Source organism: Lepisosteus platostomus, chromosome 22 (genome assembly GCF_059453375.1).
Source record: "Lepisosteus platostomus isolate fLepPlt1 chromosome 22, fLepPlt1.hap1, whole genome shotgun sequence".
NCBI classification, from domain to species: Eukaryota; Metazoa; Chordata; class Actinopteri; order Semionotiformes; family Lepisosteidae; genus Lepisosteus; species Lepisosteus platostomus.
This window is the reverse complement of record NC_142632.1, coordinates 8,037,994-8,059,654: the sequence shown is the minus strand read 5'-3', so window position 1 is coordinate 8,059,654 and position 21,661 is coordinate 8,037,994. Positions and strand designations below refer to the sequence as shown.

The following is a 21,661-nucleotide window of genomic DNA, read 5'->3' as shown; positions in this document are numbered from 1 at the left end:
AGTAGGCTTCCTCTGCCGGCTGCGGGATTTGAACCGGTAACCTTCCAGCCACAGGCACAGATCCTGAGCCACAGAGCCACCGGACCGGAGCGGGATCTGCGCCTGTGGTGGAAGGTGGAAGATCAAGGTTTTGGGGGAAGATGGAAATGTAGGAAAGTGTGACTTTCAGGTGCTGTCCAGCAGGAAGGACCGTATCGGGAATTCACCGCTTCCCATCTGCGTCCCCACAGATCTAAAATCTTCATCCGTTTCCCGAAGACGCTGTTTGCCACGGAAGATGCCTTGGAGGCAAGAAAACATGGCCTGGGTGAGTGTGATCAAAAGGAGGAGAAGGGGAGTCGGGAAGGAGCCAATTCCTGTCGGATTACTCCTTTTCAAAATGTTGGTAGAGAAATATTTCCCCCAAACCCTAGAAGAGTCTGGAAAAAGTTAGTGTCACTTTCATATCAAAGCTTTGGAGAATAGAAGGGTTATGAGCCAGGAGCCTCCCTGGGCTGGTGTAGATTAGACTTGTGTGACTCTCTCTCTTCCTCAGCCACCAAGCTCCAGGCCTCGTGGAGAGGATACCAGCAGAAAACCAAGTACCACAAGCTGAGGCAGTCCGGTAAGGGAATCGCCATCTTTTTCCCCAATGCCTGCCCTCATCCTTCGCCATGATGAATTTACAGATCCCACCTTTGTTTGAATATATTGTCGCTTAAACGTTTCTTGTCTGCACCCTGCAGTTTCTTATTCTGTTGCAAGTACTCAAATCACTTAACTCTAGGAATTGTTTGCAAGCTCTAGGGGCGACTGAAGGAGATCTGCAGGACTGCATTCCCCTGTGTCTTTGAATTAATTCCCCAAGAAGCTTTGCATCTTAGTTTTGGTTCTGTGGTGCTGAAACACTTCCACAGTTTAAAAAGGGATGTTCGCAGGCTCTATTGCAGACAACTGTTTTGCAGCAGCAGTAGTGCTCAAAAGGCAGCACTGTCGTCGGAGAGACGATGGGCCGGGGAGGGTACCAGTACTGTGTAGAGCTCCGTCTCATAGGGGACGCCGACTTTCAGGCTCAGCACTCAGGGATCGACCTGATGCCTCTTTGCGAAGGCCACCTGGGCTGTGGGTGCCGCAGGGCAGTGTGCCATCAGTGATGCCGTCTCTCTGTTGGCAGCGATTCTAATCCAGGCGTGGTGGCGAGGGGTCCTGGCCAGGAGGAGAGCCGCCCGAAGGAGATGGGCAGCCGACACCATTCGCAGGTACAGCGGCCCTGGTTCACCCTGAGCCGTCCTGAAGCCAGATCTGACAGCAGCACTGGCGCTGCTCTGATGATCGTATGCCATATGAGGGTACATGGTTTAGAACACCATAGGGCTGAACTAGTAAGAGACTTGTTTGTAGTCCAAAATGATGCCTTGAGTATAGATGTTGCTGGGATTCCTCTATCTGCAGTGCACTTTTATTGTGAGTGCACTCATTGTCATTACTCCTAGGTGCCCAAATGTCATGCCACACCTGTCTGATTAAGCCAATTAACTTCAGAACCACTCTTGATGTTACATGAGTAATGTCCTATGACCCTCAAACATACCAATAGGCTGTGAGGTGAATATTTGATCATCAGGTCCAATGGGTCGATCGGTTCCCCCTCTCTGAGTGCTCAGATGTCAGGGTTGTGGTCATCTTGCTGGACTCTCTCTCCCCAGGTTCATCAAGGGGTTCATTTACCGCCACGAGCCGCGGTGCCCGGAGAACGACTACTTCCTGGACTATGTGCGATACTCCTTCCTGATGAGCCTGAGGCGCAGCTTACCCAAGACCGTCCTGGACAAGAGCTGGCCCACCCCACCGCCTGCGCTGGCTGAGGTACCCCACGGCACCCCAAAAAATGAGCATAAGCTACCTCTTGTTTGAGCACAAACTGTATGAACTCCAGTTGTTTCTCAAGCCCAGAGATGACAATCAGTGCAAAATCCCTGGCCTCAAACTGGTGCCCACAATGTGTTTGTGCCTCCTGATCTGATCCCTGACTAGCGATGTTGAGGAGGTGATGGTTGGGTTGCTCTCCCCTTGCTGCAGGCCTCGGAGCACCTGAGGAAGATGTGCATGCAGAACATGGTGTGGAGCTACTGCAAGAGGATCAATCCCGAGTGGAAAAACCAGGTGGGAACCTGGGCTGTCCTGGGCAGGGGCCAGTCGGACACTGGAGTCAGGCGGGGGCTGTCCTGGGGGGGGTATTAGATTAGTCTGTTTGGGGTTCTTGTGCGTCATTTGAAAGCTGCATTACTGAAGTACATTTCCAAGCTGGGAAAAGTCTCACATGACTCTGAGCTGCTCAGTGAATGATCCAGGATGCTGTGTGTTCCTTCTTTTGGTCTGTGCTGACAATCAGCTTGTGACTATTGACTGTTTTTCTTGATCTCTATCGCCCTATCCGTGTCTCCCCCAGCTGGAGCAGAAGGTGGTGGCCAGCGAGATCTTCAAGGACAAGAAAGATAACTACCCACAGAGCGTGCCCAAACTCTTTGTGAGCAGCCGCTTGAGTGAGTATTGCTGGGCTCCCGAAGGATCAGCCACTCAGAAAGAGCTCCGTTCCAAAACAAACCCGCACTAATCTCACAGCTGACATTATTCCAATCTGAACTGACCTTAACGGAAGCAAAGAGCTTTCCAAACAGAATACTGAAAGTGATTTTGCACAGAATCAGCGCTTAAAGAATTTTAGCAGGCACACTGCCAAATTAAACCCCATCTTCATTTTCTCTCCTATCATCTTTTTTCCTTCCACCTCTTACAGTGTGTTGTTATTCTGTTTGCCAGGCAGTGAAGAAATAAACCCCAAAGCTCTGCAGGCCCTGGGCAACGAGAAGATGAAGGTGAGTTTGTCAAACCACAGGGAGAAAAGAGACAGTCTCCCAACACTCTTTCAAACAGACCTCTGGAGTCGGGACTGGAGGGTCGTGGGTTCGAGTCAGTGGTAGGATGCTCTTCTCTGTCCGCGTGGGTTGCAGGCCAACATTGTAAATGAGAAAAAATGTTTTGCATTTAAAACACGGTGGTATTGTTTATACAAGAAACCTTTTGTGTGTTTATACGAGATAACAAAACACGATAATTTCTGAATAATATCGCCTACAATGTTAATATCTTGCAATGTATATCCCATACATGTCCCATACAGACCATCATTGACTTTAACAACAGAAGAATAGTGACTCTTTGTGCAGAAGAGCTCATCTAAAGGAACACGTGTACTGTGTTTTGTATAGGTGAAGTAGAACACAGTGTCATTAATGATCACTTTTTACCACGTTATCTCATGTAAATGCCAAAAGTTTCTTCTTTAAACACAATACTTTGTCATATAAATGCAATAAAATTCTCTGTGTGCTACTAAGCTTCCACACAGAACCTTCTGTCAGTTCTGATCCGTTTCAAGGTTCCCAAGCGCACCCTGGTATTGGCCTCAGGGACAGACCTTGCCTGACCGGCTCGGCACTCCAGACCCTATGTCTCTCTCTCTCTCTGGCAGTACGGAGTCCCGGTGACCAAGTACGACCGCAAGGGCTACAAGGCTCGAGCAAGGCAGCTGCTCCTGACGCAGAGCTGCGCCTTCATCGTGGAGGAGGCCCGAGTGAAGCAGAGGATTGACTACAGCTTGCTGAAGGGTAGGACTCGGGCCTTCGCGGAAATCGCGCGTGTCCCGTTTAAGGACTGGTCCCAGTCCTCCTGTCTGCTCCTGTCCCTCGCACACGTCTGGAACCAGGGGATTCCTGATCTCTTCCCTGCCCTGAAGGGGATTTTGGTCACGCTAGGGCTGCAGGTTAGGTTTGGGGACAGAGTGGGGGGGGTGGTTCTTGCAGGAGGGTGAACAAGTGTCCTCATGCCCCCTTGCAGCACAGGGTGTGAAGCTGTGCCCCAAGCATAACAGCTGGAAATTGCAAACTGCACAGCAATTTTGCAGAAGAGGGAACAGGTAATAAAGGTTTATTCTATGCTGAAAGGGAAAAAAAGAAAATTTTGGCTGTGACACCTGCTGACACCTAGTGGTGAACGGCAACAAGTCTACTGGTGCAGCTCAAAGAGCTTGAATTCAGCAGAATTGTCCAATTATTTACAGTGATTTTAATTTCTTCAGCTGTCTATCTATGTATCAGGTAATCCAAATATACTAAGTGATATTTTCACAGAAGAGAAGCAACAAATTGTATCTCAGTTACCCTTAAACTTAATTCCCTGTTTTGAAGTGTGTTCACTATGTCCTCTGTGTTCAGCTGCAGTCCTGTGCTGTCAAATCCTGCACTTAACCCTGAAAAAACAGCCGAAACATTGTCTCTTTTCCTGTCAGTGGGGAATAAAGCTGTCCCTGTTCCTGTGCAGCCTGTGCAAGCTGACGCAGCGCCCTGCTTGAACCTCTTCAATACAGTAGAATATGCTGCTGAGGTCTGGGGAGCAGGAACACTCGGACAAGATGGGGTTCAAAAGTGAAAACTCTTGCCTATGTTGATGTGGGTAGGGGGGAGGGTCTTCCACTCAATTCATAGAGGTTTCTCCACCTTCCTGCTATTCTCACCCCTCTGTGACCTTCCACCTGCAGGAATCTCTGTCAGCTCCCTGAGCGACGGGCTCTTCGTGCTCCATGTGCCCTGTGAGGACAACAAGCAGAAGGTAAGGAGGCAGCTTGGACTTTGTGGTATAAAGGGCGGTTACTCCATCATTGGCCTTGACCTTTGACATCTGACCCTGTTCTCCTGGCCCTGGTTGTGCAGGGAGATGTCGTGCTTCAGAGCGATCATGTGGTTGAGACCCTGACCAAAGTGGCCATGAGTGCAGACAAAGTGAACAACATCAACATCAACCAAGGAAGGTGAGAGAAATTTGTCCGACCTTTACTTGTGATGAAATGCATTTAAAAATGTCTATTCCACACACACAGGCTAAAATAAATTAATTAAAAATGGCTTACACTTATATAGTGCTTTTCTGGACACTCAAAGCCCTTTACAGATAATGGGGATCCCCTTCACCACCACCAGTGTGCAGCCCCACCTGGTGGATTAAACTGAAATAAAAATGTTCGATGTATATTAAATTAAGCGCATGTAACGTAGTATAGTCCGAGGGTGATCCAGTAAAGGCCTGAGCATGGTGGTCGAGCCGGGGTCACGTCACTCTGGCTCTTTCCAGAGTATAATTCGGCCCATTGTGCGCTGAGGGACAGGGTGGCAGTGGTCTGCCAGGGTCCTGGGCTCTCGGACACAGGGTGCCCAGCAGCTCCAAGGAGCCAGCAGGCACGCAGTGCTATCAGTGAGGGCAGGGCTGGAGAGAGTGAGAAGTGAAATTAATTGTACAGAGGAAGTGAAATTGGAATTATACTTAAAACTGTACAAGCTGTACTATTTATTAATCTCCATATTATTTTTGCACTGTTCGCCGTAATACCTTTGCGCTATTTATGTCCTGTTTGTATACTTTTCTCTCTTTGCGTATTTGCACTGGCACCATACTGTTGTTCACACTGTTATTGTTATTGCATTACTGTCTATTGTCTTGTCTGCTGTTGAGAAGCACTTTTCACTATGCTATGCACCCGTGTAATTATAACGAGAAATAAAGTTGAAGTGAAAGTGGGAGAGGCAGCACGAGAGGGTAAGGCTGTAACTTTCCTCTCTGCTCCACAGTATCAAGTTCACGGTGGGCCAGGGGAAGGAGGGCATCATCGACTTCACCTCCGGCTCAGAGCTGCTCATTGCCAAGGCCAAGAACGGGCACCTGTCTGTGGTGAGAGAGGGGGCCCAGCTGGGGGGTGGGAGGGGAGTGGGCCTGCTCACTGCACAGCATAGACGCGAGACACCCACTTTTCAAGTGCAGCGAACACCTTGGAGATTATAGGAGAGTTACTACAGTGTGAAGATCAGTAGTTGCTCAATTAAAGAAACAGGAAATGACTGTGGTGTCTCGGTTTTGTGTTGTCACGCTTGGCTCCATGCTGGCACCTAGTGGTGATGCAGAAAACGGCAACAAGTACTGGTGCAGCTCACCAGGATTGTCCAATTATTTTTCAGTGATTTTAAGATTTGAATGCTCTGGTGAACCTGTCTTTTTGTGTATTAGCATATGGGGATTACCTAAGTGATATTTTCAGAGAGAAGCAACAAATTGTATCTCAATTACCCTTAAACCTCATTCCCTGTTTTGAAGTGTTCAGTACGTCCTCTTTGTTCAGCTGCAGTCTTGAAGTGTGCTGCCAAATGACGTGCTTAACTCTGTTGTGTCTTGAGTAAAACTGAACAAGTTTGTCTTGTTGAGTGTCTGCTTCTAAATCCTCTGCAGTGATCAAGGTCAGCCTGGAGGACTGACTCTCAGGTCTCCTTATATGAATTCACAGTAGTTGCTGCAAATGACTGGTTCCCATTCCCCTGGCAGGGCCATCAGTTCACTTCAGTGTTTATTTTGCTTTGAGAACATCAAATTGCACAGAAATGTCTTTTTTCAGCCACATCAGAATACACATAAAATCCTGAATGCATTGAATGGCCAGATGAATAAACAAGGTGACACCACGGTGCTGTGTTCCTGTGTCTGAGCTCATTGTGATTTAAATTGCTGTTTTTAGACTGCTCCTCGGCTCAACTCCAGATGATGACTGGGATCGACCAATCGAAAGAGGCAGCAATAAAGAAAAAAGGATACCTACCAGAACCCATCCTCCAATTAGATTACAGCTGTCACAGCCAGCTCTGCCACTCATTGGCTGAAAATGCTAGTGATTTCTCCGCCTTACCCAATCAGATCTATTTTTGCTTCTTTACCAGCACCAAAGGCTTGTGCTTCCAAATATGACAAAAATGTAAAATGTTTTATTTTTTTTAATTAATATTATTATTATTATCATTACTATAGTTATTGCTTCATATTAGAAATACACTAAAAACCAAACCAAGGTGTGATCGTCAATGAAACCTCACACTACACAGGCTTGATGCAAGTCTAAAGAAAGAGGACAGATGTTAAAGGTGCACCTGTCTCTCGATCGGATCGTCAGATCAGCCCCTTCCCACAGGAGCAGGAGAAATGCACCTGCCATCAGCCCTGCAGCCAATCAGACTCTTTTTAAAGGACCTTCAGTACTTGATTAGCGGTGATCTTGATCAGATGGAAATAAACATGGGCAGGCAGCATGTGCAGGAGCTGGAGTCGGATTTGCTTCTTCTGTGGCTCTGCCCCTGTATTACTCCTGTGCGTGTCGCCGTCAAAGAGCTGTGGACTCAGATCTGGGTCGTGTCCCGCCAAGGACTGTCCACAGGTCCAGGGATGAGGAACTGGACACGCTGAAGGCAGACCCTCCTCATCCCTCTTGGGGAAATTCTGTTCCTTGGTCTTCTGTCCCCCCAAAAAAACACTGTCAGAGAGACCAGCTCACCTGGACTGGGGTTCCCACCTCCTCCAAGGGGGTGAATCCTTCGGAGTCTGGACATGGACAAAAGCCTCGTTTTTATGTTTAACCCCAACTCCTACAGAGTCCAGTCCAGCCTAATCCAGCCCACTAGCTGTGCTATACATCATTCTATTACTCATTATTCACTCATTTCTCACAGCCACAGAATACTGTAACATGCAATTATATACCATTATTAATCCTGCTGAACACAGCAGCATGATGTATATCATGGTACTGTCTGCTGGTGGTGGTAGTTCAGGAATATGAATCCTCTGTGATCATAAGTCAGAGTGTGCTTGGACAGACCTGCTTGGATTTAGCTTTATGTGGGTAAGAAGCTCAATGAAAGTACATTTGAATGCTGAGGACTTTTTGGATAGCTGGCATGTTTAGTCTTGCCCATATTTAGGGTTCTTCATTGTTAGCCAATAATAATCTCCATCTGTCTGTCCATGTGTGAGAAACACAAGCTTGGTGTTTCTTTGATGCAGAATATATGTTCTGTGATTGTAATATCATTGCCCCAGATTACTATAGTGCCTTGCCCAGAGAGAGACATGCTTCTTCTCGAGATTTTTAAAATCATTTTAGTTAGGTTTCTGTGTGCGAATGCAGTGTCGTTCTGCGTCCCTCAGGTGTCAAAGAGATGAGAGAGCTGGAGAATCAAGTAGACAGACCCTCCCCCCACTCAGGCCACCCAGGATGTCGCTCAAGCAAAGCCAAAATTTTACCAAGTAGCATCCAGTTTTACTAAAAGATTTTAATAAAAGATTTTTAATGCCTTTAATAATTTTTATTCTTTCATTGCAATATTCTGCCCTTGAGGCTGTTAAAAAATAAACTCGTTTAGCCTCTTCTCCTTTCATACTTCCCCTCTTGTCCAGACCTTGGTGTCTGCCTGTAGATCAGAGACTCTCAGGGGTTGAGCCTCCATGGTCAGATTATTTTAGGGAGTTAAATACCATTTTTGCTTAACTATCCCAGTATCCATCTGCGAAATCCAGGATTGTGGGAGTAACGTGGTCTGGATAGAACAGAAATGCTACTGCTTTATAGAATGAACTTGTGGAATGGACAACACACTGGTGTCAAAACTATTTTAAATCCTTAATCTTTACTGGTAAGATTAGTGTATTAATACAATGAATTATATTTACAATGGGAGAAACATGGCTTTATCAACTCCCCAGTTCAAAAGCAAATGCACTTGATTTCGAATGATTAAAGAACTCAGGTAATATGGCTGTATGTCTGGCAGTTCAGTACTGGTCAGTGCTGTTTGGACACACTCGGTATGTCTGGCAGTTGAGTACTGATCAATGTTGTACGTGGCTGAAATTCTGCAGACATTTACTGGGATACAGGGTGTTCAGTAAGAGACCAATGGAAAGTGAGGCAATCAAAATGGATCCACTGCCCCTGTTACAAACCTGTTTGGGACAGCAGGGTGATGTAGGAGACAGCTGACCAGAGAGGAACAACTTCTGAGCATTTTCATTTTTTTCTAACGTCTTTTTGTTTTTGGTTTTATCTAAAAACATTGTTAAATGCACTGTTTTTCCAAGTAACACATCTGTGTGCTTCACAAAAGATTTTTTCAGTAATGTTTCTTATTTTTCATTAATCATATTAAAAATGAAAAAAAAAACAGTACAGTTGGAAATCTGTTTTAATACTTTGATTGTAAAAGGGAGTGAAATGATGATTTATAAACCATAGGATAAATAGAAATTATTAAAAAAGCCATAGAAGATTTGGGTAAATATATGTAAATAATGACTTTAGTCTTTAAATAGCCTTTTTAATATGTGCAATATCAATGTAATTGGTTGGACATTTAATTTTTTGGCACAGTTTGATTTCTTGCAGAAGGTCATGAAGGTGGATAATGTGTTCTTAATGCTTCCAGTTTGCGTTATTGCTATCTTTGTATGAAGAAGCTTCAAAAATAAATGTTCTTGTTGGCCACCTCCTGCTCCTCTGCGCTGTGGCAGGGCTGCTCTCTGAAAGGCAGCATTCCTGGTTTCCGTGACAATCACTCAGGGGTGGGAAATTGGGCAGCTGCTTTTTCATATGCTTTTGGGATTGGGGTGCAGGAACACAAGTTTAGTTTTAGTCACCCAGGCTGAAGAATTCCAAGTTTCAAAAACCTGGTACATGTGATCATCTCATTAGCTCATTGTACGTTTCATTTTCAACATGACCAGCTCCTGTCCCTTCCTACCCTAATTGCAAGACACCCTAGCTGACCAGCCCCTTCACCCTGATCACAGACTGCAGTGTCCACCTTGCTGACCAGCACCTGCCCCCCGACCCTGATCATGGACAGCAGTGTCTATACTTGCTGAAAATCATGTGTCTGGTGAATACCTGTGAATGACACATCACGGCGCATGCAGGTAACTATTGCATTGTGTGATCTAATCAGCGTGATTGTATTTCACTGGGAAAGGCTCAGGACTGGGGCACAGGGTTGTCTGAAAGAAAGCAGCCGTTAGTAACTTGCAGTTGCCTAGTTATACGATGATTTGGGATCTGGATTAAAAAAGCTCTTTTTAAATTTACACAGGCTTTTTCTTGTCAGTACAGTAATTATGACCTCCTAATTCAAGGGTCTGGGAGTTCCTGGAAGCTGCAGGGTCTGTACAGTTCTGTACCAGTCCAGTCCAGCTCTGATACATGCTGGATGTTTTTAACTGCACAATGGCAACACTTCTACCATGTTCTGAGCAGTTGTATCCATAACCTTCCCTTTATATGAAGTGAATGTTTTGGGTGCTTAACTGTTAAAGACCTTAAGAAACATTCTGTATAAATAACAAAGGACCACTTACTTTGCTGGTCTGGCTGTTGAAATTTCAGAAGATGCTTGGTGTACCAGGAGCAGAGACTGAGCCCCTGAGACTGTCCTAGTTCTTTCCAATGTCTTCGTTTGTTGTGGTTCAGATTGGTCAAGTTGACCTTCTGGGGTTCCTTACATCTGAGCTCTGAGTTATGGAATCAAACTACATAACAGTTTTAATTGACTAAAACTGCTGTCTTTCTCCAAGACCTACCAGGAAGGGTCTGGAAGACCTGAGGAGACCAGCGTGTTCTAGAGACAAAGTTTGAGTCTTGCTAAGGCTGGAGTAAGTCCATACAGGTGCTGACTGGGGCCTGGTGCCACGACATTTGCTTGTACCCTCTGAATGGTGGTTGGGTCAAGGAGTTGAGAAATTCAGCCTCACAGTTTCACTTTTAATGACAACGAGAGTTCGACCCTGTACTTGTGTCAAAACACAGCTGGGAGCTCTGTGCACCTGATTCCTGGAAACTTGGAACATCACAAGCTGGGGTTCCTAGGAGTTACTCCACAAAGCTTTTCCTGCACACCGTCGTGTCAAAAGCTCAAGTCATGCCTCAGTCACATCAGCCTCCAGTTAGGTTCGGTGGTCAATCATTGAAGCGCACAGGCGACCTGACTTGTTTAACACTTTCCCAGGGTGCATAGCATCAAAGCCGACTAGCCAAACAATGCTCAAATCTCATTGTTGTCTACTGTAACTGTTTATGCATTTATTTATTGAGTTTTCTGATATTCTGCTGGTAGGAGGTATGATTTGGGAAAAGTGTACAAAACTTGGAGCCAATCGTTAATGCCAAGTGCATGCTCATATCTTTCTGATATCCTTTTTTTTCCCTAAGAATGGGACTTGCTGATGTGCCTTGTGTTTTAAAACAATTTTTACAGGACAACTTCTCTTTCTAAAGCTGTGTGGCTGTTCGCAGATTTTTTTTTTGCCGCACTGCGCGTTAAAGGGATCTTGGATTACGCTGACTGTTCCGCTCCTTTAACTACCTTCCTGATGATGTCATTTATTTCAAGAGGGGGAGATGAGCCTGCAGCGGGTTTGGTAAAACAAGTTTTTTTTTTTCTTTTCCAGCCTGTGTTGCACCAGTTTCTGTTATCTAATTAAAAAAAAACAAAGACGATGTATCAGTTCTGAATTGTATACACATTCTTGTATAATCAGAGGAATACACTGAAAACAATAAAACCTTTTAAAACCAACCCTGTGTGTGGTCCGTGGTCTGGTTGTGCAGTGCTGGCCGAAGCACAGTCCCTCTGGAAGGCTTTTCCATGGCCTTCCTCAAGGGATCTGAAAACCTGTCATCCCCCTGGTTTAAAAGGCAGCTTCCACTTGGTCTCTCACTCAGCCTGAGACCCCTTCGGTCTGCTCAGTATCAGAAGTCTCCTATTAACAGCTTGTTAATCACTGAATGGATCATAAGCAGAATCAATGCAGAAGTTATGGAGCTGGTTGGATCTCACAATCTGGAACAGTGCACAATGGAAGAATTGTAAGGCAATTAGATAGCCCTGCTATCTGGAATATAAGTGTACACTGTTTATACTGCACATTACAGCATGCCTGCTATCTAGAATGTGTATACAGTATATATGTTTACAGTGTATAGCATACATTTACTGTATAGACTTATATGCCAGATGGTAGGCATGCTGTAATGTACAGTAGATACTGCATACACTTGAAGCACACCTGCTATCTGGAATATGAGTGTAGCCGTATGTACTGCACATTACCATACATGGTTTGGCTTATTCAAACAGCTGTTCAGTCTTCCACAGTGCGGTTTGAAGATGAGGTCATAAGCAACCTCTCTGTAGATGTACTGTAGCTTTAAAAAAGTTAGACCTTTTTATAGATCCATTTGTTCACATTGCTGCTTGCTTTTAAGGGAGGTTGGTTATGTGTAATGGGGTTTGAACTGGATATTTTTACAGCTGTTAACAATCAAGCAGTTTTCTCTTTCTGTCGTCTGTATTAATCGTGGCATCGTGCTTAGTAAGTAACACAGTCTAGTATTAATGTCCTGGTCCAGTTTTGAAATTAACGTCTCGCCCTAAGAAAGGAGCTCCGGTTGGCTGTAAGTTCTTTTTTCATTCCAAAAGAGCTTTTATCTACCAATCCAACAAGTTATTAACTGAACTGGACTCGTTCCTCTGAAGCAGGCAAAGGTTGCATGAGGCGGACTGCAGCTTTTAACTAAAATCCGATCCTAGATACTTTGTTAACCGTGGTTAAAAGGAGACATTACAGGAGTTTTAGAAAGAGCACTCATAGTAAAACTGAATGAGCGGTCGGATATATCGAGAATCCTCCGTGTTTAAAATCTGCTCACACTCCACACGCCCGAGAATGAATGAAGCCCTTCGCTGGGTCAGCTGACTGTGTTTTGGGAGGTGGGGCGACACGGCAAGTCATATGATTTCTCATTTTTTGTGTCAGAGTTGCTGCAATACAGTCACGTCTATTCTTGCTCGGAAAAAATACTGTCCATTTTTAATCGAAAGAGAAAGGAAGGCATTTGCAATGACTTGGTGACTGGGTCAGTACTTTGCCTGTTTGTTTGTTTTTTTGTACCTAAGAAATGCCTGCGACCTGAAAAAAGGAAGTTACTTGAACAAAGCTGGACAATCGCTGGAAAACCGTCTTCCTTTCTCGGAGACCTGTCAGGCAGTCCAGACCAGCTTCTCCGCCGGGGTCGGATTTCAGACGAGGTAATAATCTCGCTTCTCTTATTCCTAGAAGAACAACACCAGGGCGTGTCGTCTCTTAATCGCTATTTTGTAGCCCTTTCAGACGTGTTGGTGGATCGTGTTGGCGTCTGAAAGCGCCATAATGCGAGAGGAGGGCGTGGATTTAATCCAACGCGGTTGAATTTAATTTTGGTTTTAGTTCTTCGGTAAAGTAGGGGCTTATCACTCACGTCTTTTTTTGAGTTAACGCGCTGTACGTCGTATTTTCTGTTTGTGATTTTAAATTGGGTTTTTTTTCCCTGGATGTTTACTTCGCAAGCTGCAGTTGCATCACCCGGGGCTGTTTGAAGGACTCGGCAAAGTCGGGACTTTCCCGGAACAACCTGTGCTACACTGAGCTTCAGAAGCCGAGCTGCAGGCAGGCTTTTATATCGGGGGTTTTCTCTTTCTTCTGGAAGGTCCCCTTTAAATAAGGACCCCCATATAAACAACAGATCAAGCTGAGCCCTGCAATCACTGTCTTCCTGTAGTACTAAAAGTGGGATCGCAGATCAACTGTGAGCTTAGCTTACTTGGCCAGACCAGTGGTGACGTATCTGGGGACCTTTCGTTGAAGATCCCTGTTCCAGAGTTAGGCGGTACAGTAGATGTGCTTTGTAGGAGACAGATCAGTAAATGTAAGAGTCCGAATAACCCTGAAGACCTGCTGCAGGAGTGCAGACCTGTCTTCTGCGGTGGCCGGGTGTTCCCAAGGGACGTGAGGCTTGTCCAGGCCGTTCGCTCTTCGTTGTTGATACTGTATATTCAGATGCAAGATGGTCCGATTGCCTCTGACAGTGCTAATGGCACGGCAGACAGCAGACTGTGTTCTGTGGGCTTTGCGCCAGTGAAGGAACTGCAGGCTCATGTGTGTCCAGCAGGTCTAGCATGTCCTGAAGACACAGGTAATGGGGATCCCCTCCACCCCCACCAGTGTGCAGCCCCACCTGGATGATGCACCAGTACTCTCCCCACACACCAGCTCTCAGTGGGGAGGAGAGCAGAGTGATGAAGCCAGTTCAGAGATGGGTTATTAGGAGGCCATGATGGGTAAAGGCCAGGAGGTTAATTTGGCCAGGACACCAGGGTAACACCCCTACTCTTTTCGAGAAACGCCCTGGGATTTTTAATGACCACAGAGTCAGGACCTCAGTTTTACGTCTCATCAGAAGGACGGCGCCTGTTTACAGAATAGTGTCCCTGTCCCTATACTGGGGCATTAGGACCCAGGGACTGGCCAAGCTCACACCTGCTGAGCTTCAGTGGGCTGCTGGTGATAATAACCTTTTCTTCTTCTCCTTCTCCTTAGACCGCAGTGATCTGCTCATGGAGCAGGAGGAAGAGCTATGAGCAGCACGCCGAGGAGGGCTGATTTCGCTGGCCACCGCCAGTGCTTCCTCTTGGCCCTGCACACGACGAAGAGGGGGAGGAGACGCTCCGGGTGAGGGTGCAGCCCAAGGGAGAGGCCGCCTGTGGAGAATGGCTGTGGGGCCCTGCAGCCTGCAGCTCCAGGAGCGGAGGCCGGAGCTGGTGGAGATGTGGAGCAGGTGCATCTCCGAAGTCCTGGACCTCTTGCACGAGGAGCAGGTGATCACCACCGAGGACGTGAGCTTCGTCCGGGGGGATCACCTGGGGAAGACGGACCAGATGAGAAACCTGCTGGATGTGCTGCACGGCAGGGGGGAGGAGTCCTGCAGGGCCTTCGTTGACATGCTGGAGAGGAAGAGACACCTCCTGCTCCAGGCTCGGAGCCAGCCACAGCAGCAGCACAGTCAAGGTAGCAGCTTAGAAACTCCCCAGAACCTCTTGGAGGTACACAAGAAGATTTTGGGCAGCCAGCATGGCACAGTGGTGGATTACATTGGTAAGAGCAGGCCCGGCCAGCCCCTGGAGGAGAGCTACACCGAGATCACCCTTTCGCTGAACGAGACTTTTACCGTGCGGGGGCAGCACGAGGTGACGGAGGTGGGGAACGCTTTCAAGAAGCTGGATTCGGAGCGCAGGTGTGAATTTGAGACCATAAGTAAGAATCTGCTGCAGCAGGACATGGTCACCGCCGTTCTCTGTGGTGTGGCAGGTAGTGGCAAGACCACTGTCACCAAAAGGTTTGTCCAGTACTGGTCCAAGGATTCCTTGACATCCAAGATTGTCTTTATCTTCACCTTTAGGGAGCTGAACCTCATCACAGAGTGCAGGAGCCTGCAGGAACTCTTGTCCACCCATTACAGTCATCTGAAGCCCATCTTAAACCAGGTTTTCTCCAAAGATCCCTCTCGGATTTTATTCATTTTTGATGGGCTGGATGAGTTTCAGTTTCCCTTGGATTTTGACAAGACGCCGAAATGTACTGATCCTGAAATGCCTCAGAGAATCAATCACATGGTGGTCAATCTACTCAAGGGAAACCTGCTGCATGGCTGCTCCATGCTTATAACCTCCAGGCCTCACGCTGTCAGCAAACTTCCACAGGCGCTTATCCAGAATTTCTACAAGATCTTAGGGTTCTCAGCTCTCCAGCAGAAAGAATATTTCAGGAAGAGCTGTGGGACTCCGGAGGCAGCCGATGAAATCTGGCAATATGTCTCGGCTCGCCCCCCTCTCTTCCTGATGTGCCATATCCCAGCTTTCTGTTGGATCATTGTTACTGCCCTGCAAGAGAAAATCTCTGTGACGGCCGGGACTGAGAACACTATCACTGTGACGGAGATCTACTGCCGCTTCCTCAAAGCCATTCTGGTTTTCCATGGGGAACAGAAAGATGGATCCCAGATTCAGAAGCTCCTGAAGGCTCAGCAGCTGCTAAGGACCATGAGGCCTCGGCTGAAAGATCTGGGCGCCCTCGCGTTCAAGGGTTTAGTTGAACGCAGATTTATCTTTGGCCCAGGAGACCTCACCTGGTTCGCCCTCGACCAGAATGACTTGTCAAAAATGTTCCTGGTGGAGATTCTGAAAGAGGATCGCGACTTTCTTGCCTACGAGAAGAGCTATCACTTTGTCCACACCAGCTTGCAGGAGTTCTTTGCTGCTCTGTATTACGTGTTGGAATCCCAGACCGGCATGGATCCCTTTTCCTGCCTGAAGTCCGCCCTGCTTCCTGTGCACCGGAGGCTGGCAGCCGGGATGAGAAAGCTCTTCGGCCCAGAACGAGTTCTCAGGAAGAGGGTGAAAGAGGCCTTTAACTGGAGCCATCGCCATCAGTCCGGCCACATGGATCTCTTTTGCAGGTATCTTATGCAGTTTTTTGTATTTACAACCAAGTTAAAAGGTTGTTTTCTGATTCCATTAATACTTTGATTTATCCCAATTGGAAAACTGTCAACAAATGAACTCCCTGCCATGCAGGGTAACAACTATAACAGTAACAGCAGTTCTGCCAGCAGCTATATCACCCTGCAACTCACGACTGGCAGCCCAGAGAATCTCAGCAGGTGTGAGTCTGACCAGTACCTGGATGGGAGACCTCCTGGGAAAGCTAAGGCTGCTGACAGGGACACTATACTGTAAAATGGCACCGTCATTAAAAATCCCCGGATGTTTCCCAAAAAGAGTAGGGGTGTTACATTACACTGACGTCCTGGTCAAAGTTCCCCCTAGCCCTTACCAATCATGGCATCCTAATAATCCCCATCTCTGAACTGGCTTCATCACTCTGAGAGCTGGTGTGTGGGGAGTGTTCTGGTGCACTCTGGCTACCCTTGCATCATCCAGGTGGGGCTGCACATTGGTGGTGGAGGGGATCCCCATTACCTGTAAAGTGCTTTGAGTGGAGAGTCCAGAAAAGTGCTACACAAGTGTAAGGAATTATTATTAATTCCTTTTCCACATCCCTGCAAGGGTGCTATTAGTGCTGTCCTGTACGAAATGTGTTCCAAATGGGTGCACAGCACTCTGCTACAGGTGTTCAGAAACTGAAAAGTAGGGATGTCTGTTGCTGTGGAAGTGTTTGCTGATGCAGTTTGTCTCTGTGCCGCGCAGGTTTGTGTCGGGCCTGCTGGTGCCCCGGACACGCCAGATCCTGGAGGGGATCTTTGCGCCGCCCGGTGGCGCACACCCCCAGCTCTTCCTCCTCCGGCTGCTTCACAAGCAGCTGGACAGCAGCAGCCTGGTGCCGGAGAGGCAGGTCAACGTGTGTCACTGCCTGTACGAGGCGCAGGACCCTGGGATGATGGACAGGCTGAAGAGCTGGCTGGCGCACGTCTCACAGGGCCAGGCCCAGAACAGCCCCCGGGATTGGACCGAGCTCGCCTTCCTGCTGCAGCTGGCCAACAATCTGGACGAGCTGAACCTGGAGAACCGCGGGCTGGGGGCCGACGGGCTGCGCCGGCTGCTGCCCGTCCTGCCATTCTTCAGCACTCTCAGGTGCGCCCCCTTCCTTGTAGCCAGTGGTATTGCCACGCAAGTGATTTTGAGTCTTTAGCAACTCCCATGATAAAAATAATTCAATGTGTTTTTGTTTTGGTAAAGAAAGTCTTGAAGGTAAAGACCCCTGAAAGTCCGGCGACCTTAACTTACACCAGTGGTGCACGGCCACCAAAGCACATTTCTCTCAGACCACATTAGACACATGTCCAGCAGCCATGGCTCTGTGATGATCCTCTGGCTTAAAGGCTCCCTGTCTCTGTTGTGTGTCAGGCTGGGACAGAATCCCCTGGGCAGTGAGGGAGCTGCCGTCCTGGCCACAGTGTTGAAGAGTCCAGACTGCAGGATCGAGAGGCTGTGGTGAGTAGGGTAGACCACGAGATTTTCTTTTTCAACCAGCACCACAACCAAGAAGTGTTCCACTTTCAACAGCTGCAACTTTGAAGGAAAGGCTGATGGTGAATCTGGCTGATGTTCGTGAAAGAGATCCATGCATGACTGCAGCGTCAGTACCCAAAGTGTCTTCAGTCAGAATATGAAGTTTGAGCATGGCCTGGGAATTCAGGTTTTCATTGACAGGTGACATTTGTTCACCAGTGATGGGTGTTGTGCTTCTGTTGCAGGGTGGTGGGTGCAGGCCTGGGGTCAGAGGGGGTCAAGATGTTGTCAGAAGGCCTGAAAGAGAACAGCACTGTTGTGGATTTGAGGTGAGAGTCTTCTCCTCCACATTTCATTCTCTGGTTTGCGAGCCTGCTGATGGAATTATTGGATCATTGAGCAACTAACAAGCAAAGAAATGCAACAAGGTCTGAGGGGCTCTCTAACTTCTTATGTTTTTATGTGCTATTGCACACTTGGGAGCAAATACTTAGTGGATAATTGATACTAAGACAGAGACTGCATGATGAATTATTGATTCAGACTGTAGAATTGGAATGCAGAAGCATGCACATCCTCTGGAAGGGCAGAGTGGCCAGGTGAGGGATCTGTACACTAGTGAGCGATGTTAAGTCTGTTTGAAAAGTGAAATGGCTCTTTTAATTGCTTTCGTGGGCGAGAGTGTTAACTACTTCTACTCGGTATGGTATTTCCTTCTGATCTGTGCAGGTTGGCCATTAATAACATTGGAGACGATGGGGCTGGCTGCCTTGCCGACGTCCTGATGAGGAACAGGACTCTTAAAGACATCAGGTGAGGACACACAGGTCTCTCGGAGGCAGAGAACGTGCTGACTGACCTCAGGAAACCTTGCTGGAGTCCCTCTGTAGGACCTGGCAGGGCACACGCAGGGAAAAGCACTTGGAGAAGAGTACTTGTTAGGGAAGGACCTGACATGAGTAAAGAAACAATGAAGCTTGCTTTATAATTGCAGCTTCTAGTAGTTCTAATTAACAGAACGGAGATGACTCCAAATAAGTCCAAAGGGATCCCTTGATCAAAGTGGTCACCCCATTTAACTGCCTGTAGCTCAGTCTGTTGCTTGTCAGCCCCTTGGCTGTGCCCTGCTTTGTGTAACTTGACCATCAGTTTGCCCTGATCGGTTTGTCCGGGCAGCTTGTGCAGATTCGGCCCTGTAACTCCACTCGGTAAGGTTCAGCTGCTGGAAAGTCTGACCTGGTTCTTTTGGGATTGTTTCTGGCCACCAGGTTACGGGACAACCTGATAACGGACAAGGGGGCGGAGCTCTTCATGGCGGCTCTGCGCGAGAACACCACGCTGGAGTATCTCTGGTGAGCCGTCCCGTACTGGTGCTCCACTCTCCTTCTCCTCCGTGGCTTCTCTACCAGGTGCTCTGCCTGCTGGCCGCCTGTCCTGTCCTCGCTGTTCCTCTCCTGCAGGTGCCGCACTGCCACCTCAGCCACCTCCAGAGCCTCCTGCTCAGACTGCATAACCATAATCATAACCTCTCGTTCCTTCATTTTCCAACCTTTCTGTTTTGGTTATGGTATTATGTAAAATGTTTCTCTTCCTTGATGTTTTTTCACACTGCATTAAGTACTGTTCATTTTCCAGTTCATTTGTTTTTTAATGTCAGTTGCTGTGGTGCCTCCTATTTAATTTAACACGATGGTACCGATATCCTCTCCCTGTATCTTTTCTCTCCACCAGGCTGTTTGACAACAAAATCTCCAAAGCGGGGGTGAGAAGGCTGAAGGACTTTGCGAAAACCAGAGAGAGTCTGGACATCAAGTCCTGCACCTGAGGCTGTGCCTGGCAGGCAGGGCTGGTCGTCTCTCTCGTATGCGCGGGTCAGGCAGAAGGCAAGCGTTGAGCCAAGCCGATGTCATCATGGAGACGTGCCCTACTGACCTGTAGGCTTCTAGTCAGGAGCCGCTGGGGTGACTTATCACCACCAGCGACCCCTGGACGGGCTGCGGAGTGATGCTGGACTCGCATCGCCATCTGCTTGGTTGGGCTGTTACATGAGTTTCGCAGTGCGGAGCCACAGTGGTTAAAGACTGACTTCTTTCAATCCAGCAGCCATATCACTCTGCAACTCGCAACAACTGGCAGCCCAGTAGGTGTGAGCCTGGTCAGTACCTGGATAACCTCCTGGGAAAAACTAAGGTTATTGCTGAAAGAGGTGTTAATGGGGCCAGCAAGGGTCGCTCACCCTGCGGTCCATGTGGGTCCTAATGCCCCAGTATAGTGACGGGGACACTATACTGTAAACAGGCACCGTCCTTTGGATGAGACATAAAACCGAGATCCTGACTCTCTGTGGTCATTAGAAATCCCAGGGTGTTTCTCGAAAAGAGTAGGGGTGTCCTGGCCAAATTTCCCCCTGGCCCTTACCAGTCATGGCCTCCTAATAATCCCCATCTCTGAACTGGCTTCATTACTCTGCTCTCCTCCCCACTGAGGGCTGGTGTGTGGGGAGCATACTGGCGCATCATCCAGGTGGGGCTGCACACTGGTGGTGGTGGAGGGGATCCCCATTACCTGTAAAGCGCTTTGAGTGGAGTGTCCAGAAAAGCCCTATATAAGTGTAAGCAATTATTAATAAATTCATTTAATTAATTAATAATTATTATTCTTTAGTATTACGTTAAACTAACATCGCCCTTAATGAAGTGCTGCTTTAAAGGTACAGCAGCCACAAGTATCTTAAACATACCGCTGTTTCTGAGAATAAACCAAGAGCAGAGCTGCACAACTGAAGTCTGGCTTACTCTCCCAGTCAGATTAAAAATGTTCTCATCGCTGGTCCAGCGCTGTCGTTTCCGTTTCCAGCCCGTCTGTGCCCACGAGTCTGGACAGGACTGGGTCATGTCTGGAGTTGAACTGGTTTTGACTTGGAAGGAATCGGGATGAAGACCGTTCCTTTTACAAGATGAGGTGCAGGTCATAACAGGGGGGTCTGAAGTGTTCTCGGGGCGATGGGTCCTCCTCAGTGTGGAGACAGTGCGCACCACAGAAAGCCCAAGATACCAACTGCTGCTGCAGTCACGGGTATAAGACTTTATAAGTGAACCTGTGTTGAGAAGACTGAACTGAAAAGGTTGAACTTGAAAAACTGTCTCTCTATATATTCTGTCATGAATATAAGCTACTGTATATAACTTTGTCAGAATTTTCCCAGTGTTAATACGGTGAAACGATGAAGTGACTTTTGTAGCTTTGTCAAAGAAGCACATTACTAGCATTGTTACATTAACATGGATTCTTTGATGAGTTAGTATTTAACATTTTCAGGATGTTTGTCTTCATAAGAATTGAAATTGTAGTAACAGCATTGCAAATGGTGAAGCATTGTTACCGGTCTTTAAGCCACTTTTTTGGATAGAAACGTTCTCGTCTTTCTCATCTACCTAGATTTTTTTATGGATATATTTACTCTTGTTTCTGTATTTTCACCTGTGGATAAACGGGTACAGATGGCTTTTGAACTCCATAATCCTTGTGTGTCAAAAAACAAAATGGATTTCAAAGTTTTACTTTATAAAAGAGCTGGTAACATCCAGTTGTTTCCAGTTGAATGGGAAATAGGCCTCCAGTAGTTTTTTTTGTCAATAAACATGTGGTCTTTAGCAGGGACCGTTTAAGTCTTCAGCTCCTGGTTTTTAAAATGAGAAAGGTAAAGGAAACTCCTCTAGGTTGTAGAGTTTTCTTAAAGCCTCACCAGTCTATTGACCTCAGGTACCTAGTGTATGGCCCTTCTGTGCCTCTCACACCAGTGCGGGGAGCTCTGAGGTCTGTGCACATCCCTCTGAAACAGCAGAGCACTGCTCCCTGCTGTTGTGTGGCCAGCCAACCTGATGCCCGCCAACCAGCTCAGCCTAGTGATGAGTCATTGCTTG

General features: G+C 47.3%; 2 protein-coding genes across 7 annotated transcripts in view; both read left to right on the top strand.

Moving 5' to 3' along the window:
* Positions 1 to 11,471, top strand: part of LOC148643346 (unconventional myosin-Ic-like) — a 71,089-nt gene extending 59,618 nt beyond the window's left edge. For all 6 annotated transcript variants that reach the window (XM_088616061.1, XM_088616060.1, XM_088616064.1 and 3 more), the window contains 12 exons: positions 231 to 307; positions 536 to 604; positions 1,154 to 1,238; positions 1,686 to 1,845; positions 2,059 to 2,142; positions 2,429 to 2,522; positions 2,800 to 2,855; positions 3,512 to 3,647; positions 4,577 to 4,647; positions 4,749 to 4,846; positions 5,661 to 5,760; positions 6,596 to 11,471. In XM_088616061.1, the coding sequence (XP_088472187.1) occupies positions 231 to 307; positions 536 to 604; positions 1,154 to 1,238; positions 1,686 to 1,845; positions 2,059 to 2,142; positions 2,429 to 2,522; positions 2,800 to 2,855; positions 3,512 to 3,647; positions 4,577 to 4,647; positions 4,749 to 4,846; positions 5,661 to 5,760; positions 6,596 to 6,622 (1,057 nt within the window). In that variant the 3' untranslated portion in view covers positions 6,623 to 11,471. The remainder of the gene's footprint in view (positions 1 to 230; positions 308 to 535; positions 605 to 1,153; positions 1,239 to 1,685; positions 1,846 to 2,058; positions 2,143 to 2,428; positions 2,523 to 2,799; positions 2,856 to 3,511; positions 3,648 to 4,576; positions 4,648 to 4,748; positions 4,847 to 5,660; positions 5,761 to 6,595) is intronic.
* A 1,195-nt stretch (positions 11,472 to 12,666) lies between these two features.
* On the top strand, positions 12,667 to 21,347 carry LOC148643345 (protein NLRC3). The gene is made up of 8 exons (XM_088615873.1): positions 12,667 to 12,983; positions 14,311 to 16,225; positions 16,977 to 17,360; positions 17,634 to 17,720; positions 17,984 to 18,067; positions 18,468 to 18,551; positions 19,007 to 19,090; positions 19,470 to 21,347. The coding sequence occupies exons 2-8, from the start codon at positions 14,481 to 14,483 to the stop codon at positions 19,561 to 19,563; spliced, it is 2,562 nt and encodes an 853-aa protein (XP_088471999.1). The 5' UTR covers positions 12,667 to 12,983; positions 14,311 to 14,480; the 3' UTR covers positions 19,564 to 21,347.
* Positions 21,348 to 21,661: the final 314 nt, after the last annotated feature.